The sequence below is a fragment of the Gymnoscopelus braueri genome, assembly GCF_963280865.1.
Source record: "Gymnoscopelus braueri genome assembly, chromosome: 2".
NCBI lineage: Eukaryota > Metazoa > Chordata > Actinopteri > Myctophiformes > Myctophidae > Gymnoscopelus > Gymnoscopelus braueri.
This window is the reverse complement of record NC_137604.1, coordinates 38,557,669-38,580,459: the sequence shown is the minus strand read 5'-3', so window position 1 is coordinate 38,580,459 and position 22,791 is coordinate 38,557,669. Positions and strand designations below refer to the sequence as shown.

The 22,791-nt window shown below is 40.1% G+C and overlaps 3 protein-coding genes across 4 annotated transcripts in view; 1 reads left to right on the top strand and 2 right to left on the bottom strand.

The window, feature by feature from the left end:
* LOC308095555 (uncharacterized protein) overlaps positions 1-664 on the bottom strand; it is a 31,632-nt gene extending 30,968 nt beyond the window's left edge. The window contains exon 1 of the mRNA XM_080442610.1: positions 486-664. The gene's annotated coding sequence lies outside the window, so the exon portion shown is untranslated. The remainder of the gene's footprint in view (positions 1-485) is intronic.
* A 1,706-nt stretch (positions 665-2,370) lies between these two features.
* Positions 2,371-7,665, bottom strand: ndufb6 (NADH:ubiquinone oxidoreductase subunit B). The gene is made up of 4 exons (XM_080452526.1): positions 7,375-7,665; positions 4,703-4,795; positions 3,710-3,754; positions 2,371-2,510 (listed from the first exon to the last, which is right to left on the bottom strand). Exons 1-4 carry the CDS (start codon positions 7,552-7,554, stop codon positions 2,445-2,447), a joined length of 384 nt encoding a protein of 127 aa, XP_080308652.1. The 5' UTR covers positions 7,555-7,665; the 3' UTR covers positions 2,371-2,444.
* A 611-nt stretch (positions 7,666-8,276) lies between these two features.
* Positions 8,277-21,203, top strand: LOC308100901 (PRELI domain-containing protein 1, mitochondrial-like). 2 transcript variants are annotated; one of them, XM_080450079.1, is made up of 7 exons: positions 8,277-8,359; positions 9,327-9,535; positions 10,067-10,292; positions 12,104-12,217; positions 15,810-15,888; positions 17,736-17,815; positions 20,386-21,203. In XM_080450079.1, exons 2-7 carry the CDS (start codon positions 9,444-9,446, stop codon positions 20,419-20,421), a joined length of 627 nt encoding a protein of 208 aa, XP_080306205.1. In that variant the 5' UTR covers positions 8,277-8,359; positions 9,327-9,443; the 3' UTR covers positions 20,422-21,203. The 2 variants fall into 2 exon arrangements, with proteins under 2 accessions (XP_080306205.1, XP_080306204.1); XM_080450078.1 differs by lacking the exon at positions 17,736-17,815.
* Positions 21,204-22,791: the final 1,588 nt, after the last annotated feature.

Here is a 22,791-nt window from a genome sequence, read left to right as displayed (position 1 = left end):
GTGAGTAAGATGGTAGTTAGCTATTGTTTACCACATAGGTAGCCCGAGCCATAAAGCTAGCTAAGCTAGCCAGCAGCTAGTCTGAGCCAGAGAAGTATAGGCAGATAATTGCTGTTTTAGATATTCTTCACTACATTTATCACTGAACGAAACTGAACGTTACTTCAAACGTCGTTATTTGTTTGTTTGAAATAGTTTAAACGGAGCCCTTCCTCTTGGACAGTATCGATATGTTCCTTTAGCTAATGTAGCTAATAGTTCGATCGCAGGGATTCCATGTGTTCTTTCGTTTCTCTCTCCCATAGCTACTAGCAAACAGTGGATCCATCGTCATGGCCTTTATTTAACACAGAGTTCATCAATTCAAACTAGATAGATTTAGTCTCTAGCAGTTACATTAACCAGGAGTTTATATCCGGAGGCCTCTGTCTGTCTATGGTTGACGTTAGCTAACAGGTTCAGGGTATAAAGTTCGACAACCTTACCTCTGAATTCCTTTAAACACCTCTGCGAATGGCAGCTTTTAAATCCTTCCTTTCCTGAGATATCTTCGTCATTTTTACACGAACGTCGTTTTCTGGGAACCAACTTTTATGATCCTTGTGTATAGTAGTTGTGTAACTTAACTTGTTGTGTGATATTTGTTTGGGACAGAGGGCGTCCAGCGTTTGTTGTACACAAGAACACCACTGGGGGCGCTGTGACTGAACTGTACACTTCTGTGGCAGCGTTGCCAGGAATTGCGAGAGAAACAAGCAACCAGGTCTATGAACATAGAGTTATAATATCACATAGACACGTAAACATAATACATAGGCTATTTTCAAAAATAATCTTGAAGAAAAGTTGAACAAATTTGAATATTTTTAAAACATTTTAACAACACAAATCTTGTATGGAGGTCCCTGGCATAAATATTTTCAGATGGAGGTCCGTCTGGTCCGCAGACAAATACATATTAATTTGGGGGTCCTTGACGTGGAAATGTTTGAGAACCACTGGTTTAAACAACATTAGGAAACAAGCCCAAATAAGCAATTACACTAGAAACAAGCCCACAAAACCGCAATCACCATTTTTTACAAGCAACTTTACAGAAAAACAAGCCCAGTCGCTTATAATAAGTGGACATGGCAACGCTGTTCTGTGGTCTTCTTCTTTTCTTTCTTCTTAGGCAATACTCGTTGCATTACCGCCACCTTCTGTTTGGCTCTGTGCAGTGAGCATTTCAATTATTTTTGATTGATTGATTCAATGCTTTATTAATATAACAGTTTGGAAATAGTACAGTGGAGTGGTACGATTATACAATCTAAAAGGATGCTAAAAGGATATCACAATGTTTCCATTGTGATCCTGTGTATTTAATTTATCGAGACATTTAAAGACATACAATAATATACAATACACATCAACACTAGTAACAATACTTAATATATGCACATTATCTCATAAATCACTTTCTATTCCCACATACTAAGTTGTGTCTGGCAGTGGCACAACTTAAAATGACATTGACATTCCCATGAGTAAAATAAACACTATTTCATTTCTGGGGCTCCGGAGCTTTTATTAATCAAAAGTTTATAGGCTTTGATGTCCTCTGCAGCTTTTTAAAATACCTCTTCAACTCTCAATTTTCTCAGAAGCTGCATCATTCATGCTCTCCCTTTACCTTTGGTACTACTACAGTTAATAGCTTCCACAGTCTTTTCTTACTGGGATTGATCACATATACCAGTAGGGTGTAAGATTTTATTTAGTAGGCTATTATGCTCTCATGTACTTGCCTTACAATTTGGTATAGACACTAGCTACCTTTCTCCATCCCAACATTTCTGCAATTTCTCATCACTTTCTCCCATATTACAACTCTTTATTCATAAAAATCAGCCGTTGGGTGTGGAGCAAGCCACGGTGCCACTGACCCTCCATCCATTAGATCCATACAAGATCTAATAGAATAGGCACATCACTTGGTTGGGGTGCTAGGTTGGAAAGTATCATGAAGAAAAAGAATAAACCTGCACAGTGCACACTCATCTGCTCCAATGTAATTTAATGACAAAAAAGGAGTTTGACCCGATGAAGAGCCTTGGCTCGAAATGTTGTCATTAAATTACATGAGTGTGCCGGTTTCTTATTTTTCTTTAGTTTCCAAAAACAAAGTGAAGAGCCTACTGGGTTTGGGTTGTATGCGTTATAATATATAAAAACCACAATGCGTGAGCCCTTACAAATCCTACATGACAATATAAATCTTGAGAAATAATCTTCAATACTGTATTTGCCCAAGCAAGCTATATGATTCACTATCATTAAAAAAAGGAAAAAAAGAAAGAAAGAAAAAGGGCAACAGCTGACACAGGGCATTTTGTACATATTTTAATGACATATACACAGTTTTTACAAGAGAGACATTATGAAATATATATTTGATGTCATCAGTGGTGGCCATGGCTCTCGGGGAGATCTGGAACAACTTCACCCGTCTCCAAAATGGTGTCACCCTGACCACAAAGAAGAAGAATTAAATGGTTAAACATGTTCCCCTCTTTCACCTTTATTTTTCTGTTTTAATTTTTGGATGGCTGTTGATCGGTCAGTCCACCCATCCGTCCAGGTGTCCACCACTTTACTCCCAATAAAGATACCACAAAAACTACAGGCTTGATTGCCATGACATTTGCTCATGTTCAAAAGAGGATGAAGTGAACCCTACTGAATTTGGTGACCCTGTGGCCTTTCCTCCACCATAAGGTGAAAATGTTCCACTTGCACACAGATATCTCAACATCTATTGGAAGGATTGCCATGCTACATACTTCCAGAGGACACTTTTTGGATGGAAATTTGAAAATGTGTATTTTGTCAAATAAGTTTAATCACGGAAACACCCTTGGATTAAAAAGAAAAGCAAGTAATCCCCTCTTCCCCTCTGCATATAGCCAGTTTGTCCAAATATATGACATGAGCATCGTACACACACAAATAATTAAGCTAGCTAACTGTCATGTTAGTAATCTAAAATAGCCATTGCTGTGCGCCAAGTCTGTGTTGTTGTTGCTTGGACAGATCTCTGAGAAATTTTATACAATGTTTCCTCCTCACCTTTTCACCTTGTCAGAAAGTACACTAACTAACCTACCCAGCATCTACGGTATGTCACCAGCATGACAAGGACATATCTTAAAAGTTAAAAGTAATGTTAAGTGTTAGATGGATCATGCATACATATTACTTCCTTCCTTTTGCATTGAATTGATAGTAACAAAGCTGATTGATGTATTAATTGTGTAAGAGTAAAAGCACTTTCCAACTGTGTAGCCTACTGGCCATGGACAATTAACTTATGCAACTAAGGAGAAAATAGATTTTTCTTTTGGCAGCAGAGTAGACCGTTTTACTTTGGATGGGGTTCCGCTGTTTGCCCATTGCCCTGGCCTTCTAAATGTCTTTGCTCTGCCCTGGTGGACTGCCATTAAAAAGTGCTGAGCTCAGTCATGCTCCCTGGACAATGAGCCCTATTGATTTGAATAACCTTGTGCCCTTTCATCTAGCGCCACCTGTAACCCTAAATTTGCACTTGGATGTAATCGGTGGATTTCAAATGGAACTCGCAAAACATAAAGTAAAATCAAATCAATTATGCAGCACTATCCTGATTTTAAAACTAAAAAGGACATATTTTCAAAAATGGTGTACTTACAGGGAAAAGTTTGGGTTTGAGATCCACAATACCGTAGGGCCTTTTCTGTAAGAGACAACAGTTATTGTTAGTTGCAACATACAAAACAACACAAAATAAAGAATACAAAATAATACTAATCTGAGCTCATAAGAATCTCTCCAACATCCTGTTCTGCAACACACTACATTTACTGACAGTATGCAATATGCACCATATCCATAGCTACTTTTTCCCAGTTAGACCTGGAACACCTATACGTTGTTATACCTTTCAATCCGGGAACACCTTTGTGTAACATTAGCTGTTGCTATATATAGAAACATATTTATTTTTTAAATGTTTGAATTAAAATCTGTTTTTCAGAAAACTTAGGTCAGGATTTAGAAGGCGTTTTTAGAATCGGCCTCAGGTCTAAATGGGTTAGAGTAGAGCTGGGTGATATATCAATATATCTTATATATCTTATTAACACATTGGGTGCCAGAGGTTTATTAAAATATTATACTTTGAGTGCCAGGACTTTTTAAACATTTTGAACCTTTTTCAAGTAGTCACAAAATATTTTCAGTGATCACCGTCCTCACGGTGATCCCCTCATTACACACATACAGGTCTCGTACAATCGGGGGGAAAAATTTAAAACATTCGGAAATCCATTCCATAGTTGCAGCCAGTTGAAAATAGTTAAATTAACATTGTAAAAAAAAAAAGTGCACAGGAGCCGAGATACAGGTTTTTGAAGTCATAAGTTAACCAGGAGGTGGATTGGAGTCTAAATCTTGTAGGAGTGATATTTCCTGTTGCTGTGAAGGAAAAAAACGTATATATACGGTTTTGGCACTCAACGTTAGTATGCGCAAAACCGTATATATACGGTTTTGGCACCCAATGTGTTAAGACATGAGACTTGATATCATCTGGTATATTGATTAGCGTAATATCATGCTATAGCTAAAATGTTGTGTTTTCCTGTACTTATTTTCTGAATGTCAACCGTTTATGTTCACTTACAGCAACATGGTATTTCACGTAGTAGTGAACAACCCATGCAGGTATCAAAAGACGTGTCAATGCGAACACTCCACCTGTGTATGCCTTGTAGGTCTGAAAAGAGAAACCAAACATGTTATCAGTAGACAAATAAGACAAATAAGAGAGTAAAGTAACATTAATGCGGAAGCAATTTCATCATATCATATCCATATCGATATGATATTCAACAATTAAGTTGAATATTTCAGGCAAACTCTTAAATGTTCATGATATGTCAACATATTATTTTGATTCTTGTGATTAGTTGTCAAATAGTCATAATTTAATTTATTTATTTATTTTATATATGCCTTTGTGGTATTTGTGACTGTATATTTGCATACACAGCGAAATTAGGAATCATTTAACCCATCGTCAGTAACAGTGGGCGTAATAGGGGCAGCGCCTCAGTGAGCAATTAGGGGTTAACTGTCTTGCTCAGGGACACATTGCTGAGGCCTGGAATTGAACCTGGGACCTTTGGCTTCCAAGGTGGGCTATCTAGCCATTCAACTACCTATAGCCATAACTTAAACTGAAAATGTACACTGCCCTGCCCTTGACGTTAACATAGGTAATATACCACTTAAGTCAAATAGAGAAAATAGCCAATACAAGCTCAACACAACGCAACCCAATACGTTTACCATGTAGATTTGCTATGTTGTTCACCAAATGTTTGCCAAATGTTTATCCATTATTGCCAAATATTAACCTATGAAATGCTCAGAATAGGGTTTCCAGGGTTCATGTGGTTAAACAAACCCATGACTCATGTATGGTATGATCATGTTAAACAACTTATAAGACATGTAAAGTATGGTCATGTTGAACAACCCAAGAGACATTGGCAGTAGTGCCAGGAAAATAGCCTCTTCCTGAACGACCATGGAGATTAGCACGGACCTCTGTAAGCAGAGGCAGATGTCTTACATGCCCCTCCTAATCAACAGGAGAGGGTGGACTTCAAGTTCCTCTGACTTGGAGAATGTATGCAGAGACTGTGGCAAAAACGGCAACGGCAAATCTTTCTACTCTGCTACAAACCAGAGCATCCTGAGAGGGGCGATCTCCTGTCTCTGCAGGATGCATATGGCAGCAGGAGTACGGCAAAAATAATTATGAAGGACATACAGTTAACAGACTGTTTGTGATCGTGCGAAATGGATGGAGTCTCACAGCTCACAAAGAGTTTTTTTTCCCCTGCAACTGAATGAGTGTATGTGTAACAGTCAGAATAAGCTTAACCTGAAGTGCAACGCCTAATATCTGCCCTGGTCAAGGAGGGATTCCCTCTTGCCCTAGCGGTAGAGGTTTGGCTTCCCACACAGGAGACCCGGGTTGAATCTCGGTTGTCAAATTGGTGCCGTGACCTGGATCGAAATTAGTTATCTATTCCCGGTGTGTGGGGAGGCCAAAGGTGGGTGAATGTACTATAGCAGAGTAGCTCAGCCTGAAGACCAAAAGATTATGATGATCTCCCCTGGCCAAGGGGGATTCCCTATTGCCTTAGCAGTAGATGTTAGGCTTCCCACATCATGGGAGAACAGGTTCATTCTCAGGGGTTACAAATGGTCAAAAACAAAATAAAACAACTGTAAGAACTAAGAATCCTGAGCTGCTGCTAAGATGTTACTTGCACAATGTACATAAACACGTGGAATAGATAATTGATTTTGATGTATATACTGTATATGTGTGCCTTCTGGTTATTTCACATTTGACACTGCTGCTAAAGATATTATACCTGCCTTAAGAGGTCTATCCTACCTGTACGTTACCTTTATTTCTATCTTATACTTTTTTTTTTTTTACTTCATTACTTCCAGTATTATTACTATTACTATTATTATCTTGCTATATTGTTGTGTTAGCACAGTCTCTGTGGAACATGTCCCACCACCATTTCACTGCTTGTACCTGTATGAGTAAGTGACAAATAAATCCCTCTCGATTCTTGACATTTTACAGAATTGTCTTGTTAGTAGTATCAGTGCATGGTCACGTTAAACAACCATATAAGACATACACAATATTGTCCAACATTAAATAAGAGTAGCAGTAACAGTACATAACCGGTACAGTGGACCCCTGATACCTCCGAGCAGCTTTTCTTTAATATTTAATTGACATGAATTCCATAAATGGGGGTCAAATACATACAGGGACTTTTAATGAAATTTAACGCCACATTTTCTACATTGCTACAAAACCTGTGTATAGCCTTAGCCTTGATACAAGACTGTTATATGATTATGACTGATGACCGTCCTGATTCAAGGCTTAGCCTGTCATTTTGGGCATAAACCTATGGCATACACAAGCAAGAAGTTGAAGGGTACAATTTAAGTTGTTCAAATCATGTATACATTATTATTTCTGACCATTTTCCAAAGCTTACATTTATTCTTTGAGCTGCCCATCGTTGAGATGCCCACAATGTTTAGGCCAGTGAGTGCTGGGGCAGGAGAATTGTAATGTTGTTTCCAAACATCACTTGGTCGCATTGCTACCAGAGTGTATTACAATGTAGCTAGCTATAGCTAGCTATATATAATATTGTATGTCTATAGACATACAGTATTATATATAGATTATTATCATTATGTACATATAGTCGCATATTATTATGATGTACTACATATACTCACATAAAGCCTCCACATAGACTTGGGTGTCAGAAAGTTAGCCCAGAACCTCTCGACGGCTCCCCCAGTCTTAACAGGGAGGACGGGCTCCCGAGCACTGAGCTCCTGGTCCTTCAGCCACTGTCTCCTCAGCTTGGTGAGCTGCTCCATGCGGAGCTTCTCGTCTGCCGTGTACCCCGTCATGATGGTATATTGTTGTTGTTTATCTCTCGCTTTAGTATTCTTCAACCTCAACACCTACAATGACACCATGGAGGACACACTTCCACAAATACAACCACGAAGAAGAGCTTAGCGGAAGTGTGTGTGAGTGTGACAGAGAGATCTTGAGAATAATAGAGCGACATCTACTGGACTGAATGGCACTCAATCACACAGACACCGTTGTGGTTAATTATTACAGTGGTTCTCTAACAAAACATCGTAGTTTAGGTAAATTTTTTAACTATTTATTTGATTATTCACAACCAAAATTATATATATATATAAATAGTTTTTTGCAATAAGGATTTAGTCATAATGTGCATTAATATAGGAACGGTTTCACCCAGTTTTCATCTTTTATACATTTATGCCAACTTTAATCCACTAGATGGAGGAATAAACCAACCAAACCGGACGCAGAATAATGGTAAATTTTCTGTAAAATTAGCTTTAAAGCAGCATCCAGAAGATTACTGCTGGAATGGCAAATTATTATCAGGTAACTGGAAGACTCGCCCCACTACTATTATCATTATGGGTGCGTTCGGAAATTGCGCACCGGAGCGCACTCGCCTATTAGTTTGTATTGGCCAGTGCGCTCAGTGCTGTATTTCCGAACGCACCCTATATAACTTTAATAGATAGGCGTGGTTTATATTCATGACGACATTTCCGTCTCCTGTGACGTCCTGTCAGTGTCACAACAGTCACATGTAACTAACGTAACGGATACAATTAGCTAAATGTTTAATGCTACTTCTTAAATGTTTCCGTAGAAATCCAGGTAAGATATTCTTCCTACTACAACTCTGTGTTCTTCAGATCAGTAGGATTCAGTGCATTGTCTCTGTGACAGTCTTTACTCTTTAGCACAGCTTTTTGTACAGTAAGAAGACCCTGTTCTGTCGAGGAAGTTTAGCGGGCATTAAATAACACGATCACAAGATCACGAATGAAATAAGTGTCGTTGAATCAATAGCGAATAACTATTCAACCTGCAGTGTTTATAAACGGACGATTTAGAAGTTATCTAGATATCTAACCTAAGCACTTAAGACGACATGATGCGAGGACACCAGAGGAACATTAAGCTGTGGGTCAAGGTGACCATACTGTATTATATCATAGTGTCACTGGATGTATTCAAAGTTGGTTGAGTTGTTGGTCATATTTGCCTACACTTACCTCACATACTCTAAAGCTGCTTCCATGGACTGATGTACAGTCTGTCTGTGTACAACTGTAGCTGTATAATTCAATGCCTTATCATCATTCCAAACTCCAAAGAAGGGTTTACTTGGGGTCACAGACCATCACACAGGCAGATACAAACTGCAACAAACTAGTGTTATAATGTTGGTACAGTACCTACCTATCCAATATATAGCCTACTGTAAGTCAATCAATGGTTGATGAATTTGATGAAGCACTTCAGGACTGAAACTTTCGATTATTTTCTTTAGCAATTATTCTATCGATTACGTTTTTGATCAATCAAATAGTCGAGAAGCATGTTCTTTTAAATATATTTTTTAATATGTTTCTATATAAACAAATTGATTAACCACTTAAAAGCTGTATTTTACACAGGCAAATCTTTTGAAAATGGCAGATCTACAAGCTCATTTATGAGCCGAAACAGAGATCAATTACTAATTGATTATTTTATTAAATTATTGATATTCTTTTAATGTTATAATGTTTGATTAACTGTTGCACCCCTAAACCCCTTGATGGTGTGTCTGTTGTAGGGTATGTGCCAGAGGTTTGGATGGAGTCAGCACTGGACAGTACATTGTGTTGCTTAGAGACAGAAAGATCCATCACCACTCAGCAATCGGACCACTCTACACATCGGTGAGAGGAAAATGGTCAAGTATTTCACTAACAGCGCAGACATCAGGAACACATGGGACCATGTTGTCTCTGCTTTCTGGCAGAGATACCCCAACCCGTTCAGGTATAGTCAGAACTGTTTGCATGTGTTTTAATAACTAATCACACGTATAATATCGTCGCTGTCAGGCGGAAACCTTGTATGTGCAACACCGTTACTTTTCAGGAAATGGAAGAAAAAAAGAACCTGTGCTCCAATGAATCCATCCAGTGTGGCTATTATTTAGTCACCACTATACTTTTCATTGGTTCAATATTCATAAAACCCTTTGACAGAATGAACCACTCTCTCCAAGCTCACAACACATTGTGACGCGAGCTTGTAGATCAGATATTTTAGCTACTTTTGCATGACACTCTTGTATGATGGAATAGGACGTTATTTTACAAATAAATCGTAAAATGTTTAAATCAAGCGATACAAGGTTTCTGCCTGACATTAATGATGTATCTATATCAGTGAATTAAAAGCAATAGATCAATGTGGAAAGGTTCTCTCTGAATTTAAAAAATATACATGCACACCTGTATTATTATATCGTGTGTGTGTGTGTGTGTGTGTGTGTGTGTGTGTGTGTGTGTGTGTGTGTGTTAGCACTCATGTTCTGACGGAGGACGTGGTGTATCGGGAGGTGACCGCCGACCAGCGTCTCCACTCCAGACGCCTCCTGACAAAGACCAACCGGCTGCCCCGCTGGGCTGAGGCCGTGTTCCCCTCCAACATGGCCCGCTGTGTCTACATCGTGGAGGACTCCATTGTGGATCCAGTCAACAGGAGCATGACCACTTACACCTGGAACCTCAACCACACCACACTCATGGTGAGCGCTCGGCTTTCAGTCAAAAGAATCCTCACAGGGCCCTTTAACAACTGGTTTTTAAATGCAATGGATTTTATATTTGTTGTTATTTTTTTTATAAAACAATCTTTTTTGTCACTCTTGAATGGCTCTTGTGACGGGAGCGTACATGCATTTATCCTGATACACTTGCTAAACATATTTTTTGTACTGTTAGTCAATGAATGAATTATCAGTTAGCTGTCATTGCAGTACTGCATTGAGTGTCACTATCTTTAAGAAGTATAAAATACTAACACTTAAAACCCAGCTATTGTAAGAGACTTACAATATGCTACAAGATACTGTATTTAACGTTGTAGATTTGCAAATTGATAACCTTGTGAAAGAATAAACCTAGGCAAACATGCAGAAATGTATATATAGGTAAAGATATATGTAGATATGGCTAGAAAGTAATCAGAAGGAGGTTTTTATACCAACCCTTTCAAACGGAATGAAATATATTTTGAAATGGGCCAGTTTATTCAGGTTGAGGTGGTTGCATCTATTGTGAATATTGGTGGCTCAAAGGGCTCCAGGTAATGGACCACATAACTGCCAAAAAATCTCTCACATGACTTGCTCATTTATTACCATTTTATTTATACTCTGAATGAAATAAAAGCATCAAATAAGAGTCTTCAGTGGCTCCTGTGAAAATCAGTCCATTCTGAGATCACAAGTTTTATACCATTTTATGTCATTTGGAGTAGAGAGATGGTAGATGTTATGTATTGAGGTCACTGTTTTGTAAGAGGACCACACAAGGACCACATGGTCATAGACATACTGGCGATGCCTAGCCTGGCTCCAGACCATAGACCCCGCCCACTCTCTGAGTGGACTGCCTCTCTTGAAGCTTCACGCTTCAGTCTGATGATCAGGCTAGGCGATGCCATGACTTTAAAAACAATGTTCCTCACCTTAATTGTCATTATTTCCTACTGTAAAATAACCAAGTAATGCGCAAAGATCCTCACATTCAATTCTAGACAGTTCAAGTATATAGTAGTAATATACAGTATAATATGCAGTATAAATGCTTATTTTCAGATACTTATGTAAAGATTCATATACAAAAAGGACATTTTTAAATGTCACCACGTTATTTTAAGGGATATTTCACTTTCAAACATGTTTGGAGTCATTTTAACGTCTACTTTTTGTCTGCACCCCAGACAGTTTTTATCTTGCTTGATTCAGTATTTACATATTTGATATTGATTTTATCAGACACCTATATAAACTTCAAACAACATTTTAACCATGTTAGATTAATTGAAAACACTCGTCCTTGGACTGATATTGGCCTTCTAATATGTTTTCATTTATTTTTAATAACTTTTTTTGAAAATGTTTATTTTTATTTTATTACAATGGGTTTGTATAGGAGGGGGGTGTGTCTGATCAAATCAATATCAAATATCTAAATACTGAATCAAGCAACTTAAAAAAAAATGTCTAGGGTGCTCACAAAGCAAGGTTAAGATGACCCCAAACATGTTTGAAAGTGAAATATCCCTTTAACAATATAGTACTTGACAAAGTATATTATGTGTTAGTGGAATTCTCAGTACAGACTAGAAAACAATAATATTGTGTACCTTCAATACTTTTTCATAGGCTAATAGGTTACACAAAAAAAGGCCATTATAAGATAGTGACGTATCACTAGTTGAGCGATGTAGCACTCCACAGTAACACCCACTGCCTTTCTCCCACCTCTCCTCCATTTGTCTGTCTGTCTGTCTGTCTGCCTCTCTCTGATTTTTTATCTCTCACTCCTCCAGTCAGTGGAAGAACGCTGTGTATTCCAGCAGTCAGAGGAGCAGCCCTCCTCCACCCATCTCAGACGAGAAGCCTGGATCTCCTCCAGTGTCTACGGCTTCTCCAGACCCATCCAGGTACATTGAAACAATAGCTCTAATAATAATAATAGGGATGAAAAAGAACCCTTGTTTTACATAACACTTCCTCGTCTTTCCTGTTCTACCCTGGATTTGAATCTGGGTCTCCTGCACAAGTGCTGAATGTTTTACTACTGAGCTAATAGAGTCTGCCTGCTTGCTTAGGGAAGAAATAAAAAATTGTGTCAAAGGTCCTGTCAATACAGTCACAGGATCTAACTGTCTCAATGAAGAGCAGGGAGACCAAATACAACCACCGCAATTGTATAAGTTATATTATACCATACAGATTGGACAAAATAACATTTTATTCACTTAAGAAAAAGTTACATAATACAGCTTTAAGTACAGAGATCCAAATCTCATTAGGGTCTGAATGTCTGCCTTTGGTCTCAGGGAACTTACCCACACTGCAGGAGTTTCTCATTTTCCAAGAGTGAGAACTTGATGTCTGCATGAATCCATTAAGTTATAATGTTTGATCGCCTTGTTGTGCACACGCTCATGTCTTCTATTTAGCCCTGCATGCCGGTCTGCATGCCTATAGGCATTTTAGAAACAGCCGCGCCTGTAGTGTTCTCTGTGTGATCGCTGGTTACCTATCTAGATACCTTTATTTAAGCATTCCTTTATTTAACATTGAGTAAATGAGGTGAAGGTGATTATTGCCTTTTAGGAGACATAATGTGATCCTCCAACAAGCTTTTGACCTGAGCCTACGAGGCAGGCCTGGCGGCAGCCGAGAGCAGAGGAGGGGGCAAGTGACACACTGAAGGGGGCGAGCTCTTGCTCTTACAATTGTTGATTTCTTTGCCCTCATAATGTTAAGTCAGGTGTCTTTGAGATTGACAGTGTCGTGGAGTCACGGTGGCCATTTACAACCACGCACAGCAGCCAACAGGTCTGTCTGACTATCAGTACCCACCCCCCCTCCGGTAAAAACAACACCACACTGACCGCTTCCTTATTCTGATACAAGCTGAGGAACGCTTTACGCCGAAACGCATCCGTGTATCCCGTGCTGGCTGTGCCTTATTAATTAAAAAGTACCAGAAGGTTTTTTTTATTAACTGGCTGTTAAAACATATATATTTATGCAGCCTACTAATGTACCGGTGGTACATTGACGAATAGCTCAGACTGTCATGTCAAAAAGAGTGTGGACACCGCATACATTTTTGTTTGTGCAAAATGCTAATACAGACAAACCTGGACTGGCTTGTCTTTGCCTAGGTCGTCTGGCACGTTCGGTGCTGTTGGTGGATCACGGCGATTCATTGCTGACTGTGACAACAGGGGAACTGGGAACCGGGGTCCGTGGCAGAGAGCGACTGGACCGTGCTTGTGTTGTTGTTATCGTCCACACTCACAGTGCTAGTTGCGAGCCCAGGTGGTTGCAATTGCTGCAGATTCTGTCTGTTTTTTCATCCATTTCCGAATATGCATTTTGAAACTGCTCTCTTAGTCTACATTATCAACACATGAGCAACAATAACATGCGATGCTTCCTCCAGTCTTCACCTGCGTGGGGGAGTTTTTGAACCTATGTGACGCAACAACGTAATAATGAATGGGAGGAGGGAGCTCAGCAGACAACCAATAGTAGCTTACGTATTTGTGCAACAGACTGTCCTTGACTAAAAACCTTGCTACTGACACTGGAGCTAAACCCAATCCATCATCACCCACAGGAGTTGTATATTTTATTATTGATATTATTTTTATTTGAAGAAGAAAAAAAATTCACATCCATTTTGACTGAGGTGGCAGGACGGTCTGGTTGAGGGGGCGACGCCCCCTGGTGGCACTGGCCCTGCTACAAGGACATGTAATTGTGTCTCTGTGTCATTCTACAGCATGTATGGATGCGTATGTGAAGCAAAGACAGATGGGAGAGAGTCATTTGTAGGTGCTTTCTTTACTTGGGTTGTATTCCAAACACAGGAGCACACTTAAGAACCCTTTAAGAATCTGGAATTAGGGCATACATGGTCATGTATCCTGATTTCTCCAGCAGAATTCTAGATGTTATCCCAATTTCTCTTTTTCCTGGAAAAGGAAACCAGCGTTCTCGTTTATATTACGTTCCTGAAATCAGCGTGGAGAATTACTGACATACTCGAACATATTATGCAAACACACTGAATGTTGTCCAATTAACTACAATGACCTTAAACATACAACATCTTAATAAGCTTATTTTCTTTACAATACACCCGAAAGGTTTAATCTGAGCTCATTCATTATGCTCTGCTTATTTATAGTTGTATGACATGGACTTATTTCTGGTGGACCTAGCGACATATATGAATGAATAGAGCTTTAGACGGAAATGCATCCTCTCTGCTCTCCAGTGTTTCCAAAGTTCAACTGAGGATTTGTATATTTGTTTTCCCCCCAAAATCAGGTCGTTCTAAATAGAGGCAGGTTGGTCGTGTGAGTGGTCGGCATCTCGCAAAGCACACTTTTGAGTTGTTGCCTGGAAAATCTATTCCAAGAATGTAGTGGTGGGTGGTGGACAGAATGCTCTCTGGCAAACGCAGATCAACTCCAGTGATAAAAAAAAACACTTTTACTTGTGCCAGAGTTTAAAAGTATAGCACCTCCACACACACGTATGCACACACTCCTTGTGACCTACATAACTAGAAGCTTTTATAGGAGGCCTTGCATGCTAAAAAGTATTTCCAAGCCTCCAGTGTGATTGGTTGGTCAAGCGCTAGCATGCACGGGAGGGAGATTGGATGCCTGCATGCACAAGCGCCAAAATAAAGAACGGGAAGATTTGAGGGGAAAGAGGAAATGGAGACAGGCCTATTATATGTCAAGTCTATTATTATTAGTTGTTGTGGAACATGCCAGGGTTTCAGACTGAATGCCTCTAGGGAGAAGGAAGAAAGAACCATGTAAGCAAAGCATAGTGTTGTTTTTTTCTTCTTCTTGATGTGGAGCCACTTTAAAGGGGAATTTCACCAAGAAAAGAAAATCTTGAAAGTTAATTAAAGGTTACATTTTTGAATTTATCCTCAGTGATGTCACCAGGAAGACACTTATTCCATACGGCGCCCTAGGCCTTACTGAGGGGTCACTGCTGGAAACAGATTAGATTCCACAATACCGCCTTCTGAAACATATTATGGTTTTATGTGCTTAACACAGTGACTTTAGGCTTTTTAGAAATTCAATCTGAAGCCATTTCTACTAGTAAATAACTAAACTTCAGGCTGTAGGCCATGGAGAATTAGTTACACTAAAATACAATTAACCCATTAAGACCTGAGACCCAGTTTTCTGAAAAACTTCTGTTGCTATATCAGTGGTTCTCAAACTTTTTCATGTCAAGGACCCCCAAAAGTATATGTATTTGGCCGCAGACCCCCATCTCAAAACATTTTGTTCCAGGGTCCCCCCAGAAGCAAAGATTTGAGTTAGCAATGTTTGCTTTAAAAAAATATATATAGTCAAAGATTATATATATTTTTTCACAGTGGTTAAAATCTAAAATGACAAAGGTGCTTTCCCGGTTTTAATGGGTGTATTATAGATTAATGTGATTTTTAAAGTCAGTTTTCTTTTCCTATTCCTCCAGGAGTTTGGACTGGCCCGCTTCAAGAGCAACCAGGCAAAGTCCATGAAAGGGCTGGAGTACGCACTGTCCAACTTACACGGTATGTAGACTGCACCACCATCAGGAGGACAAGAGAGAGGGAAAGTACTGTTGGGAGAGAAAAGGGGAAACGGTCACAAGTTATTTTTAACCGTGGCCGAGTAGGGGAACGATAAAAACTCACGGAAAGAGAGGTTGCTTTTTTAGGCCCAAGTTTCACCAGGCTTGGTGCCCGTGGGGTGAGTTGAAGCCTCTCAACGCTCTTCAGGACTGATTGTGAAGAACGGGGGGGAATCAGAGTAGAACATGTGAAATGGCATACACACACCAAGCCAATCACCACTCAACATCAAGCCCCCCCCTGCGCCCCCTTCAAGTTGCTATACAAACAAAATGTCTCCTCCATAATGCATGGATATTAATCAGGCTATGATTGCATCGCTCTCTGCCTGTATCTCTTCTGTCTCGGTGTAGCATGCAGCAGCAGTGATTCAAGAAGGCTTGAGTTAGACTGTTTTGTTTCTAAGAGACGGCCTTGTGTAACGACGTTCCACTTACTTCAGACAAGAACCTGGTGGGTTTTAATCATGTGAAGAGCCGTTATGCTTCCCCCGTCATGTTGTTCAGAAGGTCCTTGTCTAGTCTAGACAAAAGTGATGAGCTGACTTGGTTTCTAGATGGCTGGCTGGCTTGCTTACTGTTCATTTCACCTGAATTACAATTGGCAAAGTATGCACTGAAACATGAACAACCTTTACTTTTGGCACAGTTAAGGATATCACAATAGGCCTACATATCACTCTGCATACTGTATACATTCAGCAGTCAACCGCAATTCATTCTTCCATGATATGATTCTGCCCCGCAACCTGTCTGTTGCTGCGATGGCAGGACTGGGCCTGTGAGACTCACACTGGTGGTGAGTATCTTAGTAAGGACATATATGCCATCTTTACCAGTGTCTAGCTATATGATGGCATGCATGCCTGGTACAGTACCCCATGTAGCAACGGTAGTGCTCTTAACTCTGTAGAACCCTCCCCAGTTTAGTGCTAATTTAGTGCTTAGTTCTCCGTGGCTCTGACTGGCGATTGCATTTTAAGCTTTGAAAATCATAAAACGGGTATTAATTTGTGATGACGTTTGCCAAACAGAATGTGTGAGTATCATTAACTTTTATTTGCAACGGAGGTTATATTCACCACTCAATAAGAAATAGAAATTAAGCATATTTATCTTTTTGGACCGTCTGTTTTTATTCATCCAGAACAAATGCAATTTAAAGCACAAAAAACACAAAACAGCACCACTAGAAGTGAGGATGAGAGCTATAACCATCCATATTTGAAGTCAATCCCTTGGACGATGCCTGAGTTATGCCTGGGACAGACACACACGGACACGGACACATGGGCGCACAGACACGAAATACCTACGATTAATCTTGCAGCACACCACTCCACACATCAGCTGAGAATTGATTTGTCAGTTGATTGTCCGTACCACTAATTCAGGGAGTTTGCTGTCATCTGGTAGAAAGGTGTTGGAGCAAGGCTGATGCAAAACAATGAAATCACCTCCTACACATATTCAACAGTACTAGACAGCTGGCAGGTGATAGTGAGTAGACCACCGCCGCTGTTGTAATCCACATCTAAAGGCTTTGAGTCAAAATGACTTTTTGTGGTGCCTTGCACACGGGTCATGCACATTCAACACAGCCTCACATGGGGGCAGGAGACGGAGAAAGGTGTACATTCGGGTTAATCTGTGTGTGTTTGTTTGCCTCCATGCCAGATGCGTATACGCCCCATGTGCGTGCGTGTGCAATCGCAAAGCCGTTCGTTTGTTCATGCTTGTGGATGCTCGCACTCTCTCTGATCTCCTTCCCGTCTGCATCTCCAGCAGAGAGTCGGAGACGGAGGAGGAGGAAGGAGAACGTACATAGGAGGGGAGAGGGAGGTCATGAGGAGCTCAAAGAGGCTATAGTGAGGAGTTGGTGTGTGTGTGTGTGTGTGTGTGTGTGTGTGTGTGTGTGTGTGTGTGTGTGTGTGTGTGTGCGCGTGCGCTTCAGGGAGCCTGGGAATACTTCAGAGCCCTGTGCAGTCTGACGGTTCAGAGCTTTCTCACTGTCTGTCTGTCTATCGCTCTTTCTATCTCTTTCTGTTTCTCTGCTTATGCCTCTCTCTGTGTATGTCTTTGCATGTCTACCATTTTGTCTGTCTTTCTGTGTCAATCAGGGTTCACGCCAAGGCAGAGTTGCAAAGTGGTTAGAAGGAGAGCACGGAAGAGAGAGGGCTAGAGAGAGAAAGAGAAAGATTAGACACAGAAAGAAGACAGGATATGAAAAATGATTGTAAAGTGGAATCTTGGTTTCTAATATCCTGATTTGAACCAAGATAAATATGTCCTAGGACACTACCTCTGCCTGTTTCCCAGAACCCAACCATTGCCTTAGCACACTACAGCACACAAGGTTTGAGGGAAGTCCAAATCAACTGCCGAGAACTGCTGAGAACATTTTGACCCTCTTAAGACTTAGAAAGTTGTAGAAAACAGAACCAAACCATGAAGATAATTCCTTTGGACTTAAGTCTTAAGGAATAAAGTTTTAAATCTTCTAACTGGTGGATAAACGTGTTTCCTTGCCCATTTTTTGGGTCAGTTGTTGTTTGTTTATTTGGTTCTTTTTTTCTTTCGAATATTTTACTTTTATTAGAGGTTTACATACATAAGGTAGTTATTATAATTTTTTCGTCTGAGTCGGATGTACTTTTTGTTTAAAGGGATTGTAGGCAACATTAAGCCTAAATTTTAAGAATATTTATATATATATATATTTTGCATTTTTCCCCTCTATCAGCCACTATATAATGATGCTGGGGTGTTTTCCTGCATTGAAACACAGCCCTCTTTCTGAAATCCGTATTTTCCCTACAATTTATGTTTTGACATCCGGGTATCCGGGACGTAAATGCATGGACGCGCATGTGCGCGCATGTGCGCGTCCGTGCCCGTGTGAAGTGTTCGGGTGAAACCGAATGGGACCGAGTGCAGCCGACAAAAAATGTTTTCTCTGTAGGCAGTTTATACTTCTTACTTTCGGTTTTAAAATGCTCTCAAACTTCTTTTTTGAGGCAGGGAATTTACTTTTAAGATAGCGTTTGGATAGAATGTAGTTGTTTAACTTCATATATGTGGTCAATTTATCATGAAAGAGCCTATTTACAAATAAAAATTCAGAGAACCGGCAGGGGCGGGCAGTGACATGCATTGTATCCGAATAAAGCAACCTATTTTCGGCATGGCCCGTTTAGAAGTCCCCCCTGCGTCACCCCCTGGTGGTCGGGGAAACGAACTGCTGATGAGGAGGGGGGGGGGGAGTGGAGGTGCAGTGTTTGACAATAGTTTTTTTCTTTTTTTTATCTCTGAACTCGCCTACAATCCCTTTTTAAATGTTTGTTTAAATTGATTATCGATAATTTTTATATGTAGTAATAATAGAGTAGTTTGATTAACCCTTGCACCCCTAGTTCTGTTGTCTTGCCTGTCTCTCTCTACATTTTGTCACTCTTTATGCCTCCTGTCTTTTTTCCCCACCCATGTCTCTCCATCATGCTCTCTCTCTAGAGTCTAGACCCTTCTGTCTGCCCCCCGCCATCTCTCTCTCTGTGTGTCTCTCATACTACAGCGGAATGCAGCTCTTTGTTGTTGTTGTGTGGAGACAGTGGTTAAAGTATTGTTCTCACACACTCAGGGTGGATGGTTCATTGTGTGGTCTCACACACGAACACACACACACACACACACACACACACACACACACACACACACACACACACACACACACATCAGTGTGCGATTACAAAACTGCTAGACACTCTGGATCCAGCACTCTGTGTGTGTGTGTGCGTGCGTGTGCCTGTGTCCTTACACTGAACTGAGATCATTGAGACATGGCATTTCATAATCACAAGTTCCACAGTGATCTTGTCAACAACCATACCTGTGGCTTTTTTTCACACAACGCCGGCCAGGAAGCCGTGGGTATACAATGTCAAATTCGGGACACACATGGACAAACTGCAATGGTGCCTGACTGTGCAAGCTGTTAGGCACACAAGTCTGCGTTGTTATGCATAATGCTGAGTGGCCACGCAACTGCGCGGTGGCCTTCGACGTATTTGCTATTTGTGCTTGTTTGTACCACGATACTGTGATATCCACCCAGCCATGCAGAAATGAGACAAAATCTAAACTCAATATCTTGGCTCATTAACAAATAACCTAACTTACATAATTTCCCCCCCACAGTCATACAACGACAACAACATACATTTTGAATTGTAGGCCTGAAGTTTTGCATGATACCATAATATAATAATAATCTTTTTTTACAACGCTCTCTGTTGCATTTCCTTGTTGGGCATTTCCTTGTTTAGCCCAAGGAATTAGGTTATAGTCCATCTCTAACCAGACATGTGACTAATTTAGTCCCCTCCTCCTCCTCTCCTCCTCTCTGTTCAACCCCACTCCCCACCATGCTCTGTGGAACTAGGAGAGGCGCCCCAGCGGTTGCGCAGGGACACAGTGAAGGACGCATCGGAGAAGGCCAAGGAAGCGGCACTGGCTGCAACAGAGAAGAGAAGAACACTAGCTGCAGCAGCCACCACCCCACAGAAACCCCAGCAGTATGTCTGACAGGGGCCCTGCCTCTTGCACCAAAGGACTTTAGGCCATGTTTATACACATAGGTATAACCTATTACAGTAAACTGGAGCTGTGCTGGAATCAGGCAGGATGGGGCTCTCCTCACATCTGTCTCATCTGCATTGCAGGTCTTCTCAACCAGCCTCTTGAGTTTGGGTCTTACTTCCCATTCTCTCTCTCTCTTGCTGTACTCTCTGTAAGCTGTCATTAAGTCTCAGGTACTAAACCGTTTTGTGCCACCTGCTGCCTCTTGCTATAAGCTTTCAGGCCTTTCACCAGCACAACACTTTGACACTTTTATACGTGGTTAATTTATTATGCGAATGTGCATCCTAATACTCTTAGGCCTGCAGTGTGAGAAGGAGCGGTGTAGTTTACCTCATATTGTCCTAATGTGTAATAATCCAAATATTAAAATGAATTATTTATTAGTGCTAGACTAGCAATGTCTATTTCAGAGCATCAACAATAAAACAAAACAGTGAGTGCACAAAAGAAAGGAATTCCCACAGAATATCATCCAACCTTCTGCGTTCAGACTTTCCTGTCCAATGCAATTGCCTTAACGGCATTGTGGCATAACCATTGTTTCAGCATATCACTGAATGAAAATCCATGTATCGTTTGTTAATTTGTTTTCAAAATAAAATATTTTTCCAAAACTAACATGAACCAGATGTATAACTTGTTCTCCAATTTAAAATGTTGTGCTCTGTACAACAAAAGGGGAAACAAATAAAAAGCGGTTAATTGTTGCTATGCGACAGTTATATTATTAGTTTTCTGCCAACTAGTTTATTTTTGGTGTTGCGGTCTTATGCTTGGTTTTAGTTGGGTAAACTAAAACTATAGGTTACATTTACAGAATCACTGCGCGAATATAAAGGTGGATTTAATCCTCAAAGCACCCGCAAAGAAGCAAATGGTGTCTACGACCTACAGTAGACACTTAACATAGGCTAATTATGCTAATTTATCAAACGAGCGTCGAGTCATTTGGTGATGTTCAGTGAAGAACATTTTGGTGTGATTCATGAAGCCTACTTGGTGACAAAGGTTACCCCCTCAAGTAGGACTAATGGCATACCTGGTGCTATCCCTAGCCCCAACCCTAGCCCCATCACCCTTCGCTGTATCTTTGGAACTGAAGCTACTGTACATGGAAGGGGGAGGTCATAGATGGGGCTTTCCCCACTGGCAAACCACAGAGCAGGAGCGCAATGCGCAAATACGCACACAGCGTTGTCTTCTTGTGTTTGACGAGACACGACTGTTTCATAAATCAGTTTTGAGATGGTCTCTGCCGTCGGATCTGCGCATTGATTAATGAGGATCTACTATGTCTAATTTCATACAATTATGGCAGCTTGTTCGTCTTGTGTACTGTGATTGAAAGCACAACGCCCCTTTCAAAATAACCAATCCTAAACCTATGTTTATATTCTTGCAGTGATTCTGTAAATACAGCGTATATAAGTAAAACTACACAATATGACCACAACACCAGAAAAAGAAAAGGAAAAAAACAATACAGCTGTTGCATAACTAGCAACCTCTCCCTACTTCTGGGTCATGCCAGTCGTGTTAGATGAAAAAACATCTAAATGGACTGCTCATTAACATTAACTTTTATTTCATTTTTTTTTTCAATTATTCTCAATTTTTTTATTCAGTGAACAAAGTTAGAAATTGGTAAATGAGTAATTATTCAGGGCTTTTTAATGTGAATTGTTTTTTTGAAAAACAAATGATACACGGATTAATGAAGTTTACTGTTAGCATTTGTTCATCTGTTCTTGTATGTAGACTTATTTTTCATAGATCTTATTTTAAATATTGCATTCCCTTCTAGGATGAATAGTTTTGAGACTTGTATACTATGAAATATGGTGCGCTGTTCATTTATGCTCTTTGATAAAAGAATATGATTCATATGGACTGGACTTCTGCCTCTTGTGACTTTGTAATTCCACGACATTACTGATGGTGTTTCAGGTATCATTGTTCCATAATTTCATAATTACAGATGCAATTGTTGTGCAGTTGCAAAAATCCAACATCAGGATGCACTTAGACAGACAGCAGCTTAATCATGGTCATAATGGGCTCTTAACAGCTTTCTCTATGCCAAGCTCATGTTTAATAATATATTGTAATATGCTCACTTGAATCGTACGTTTAAGAGGCCATAAAACCCATAAAGCATCTGAAGTGTTCCTGTTAATGGTTTTCCAAGCAAGATTTCCACTAGTTG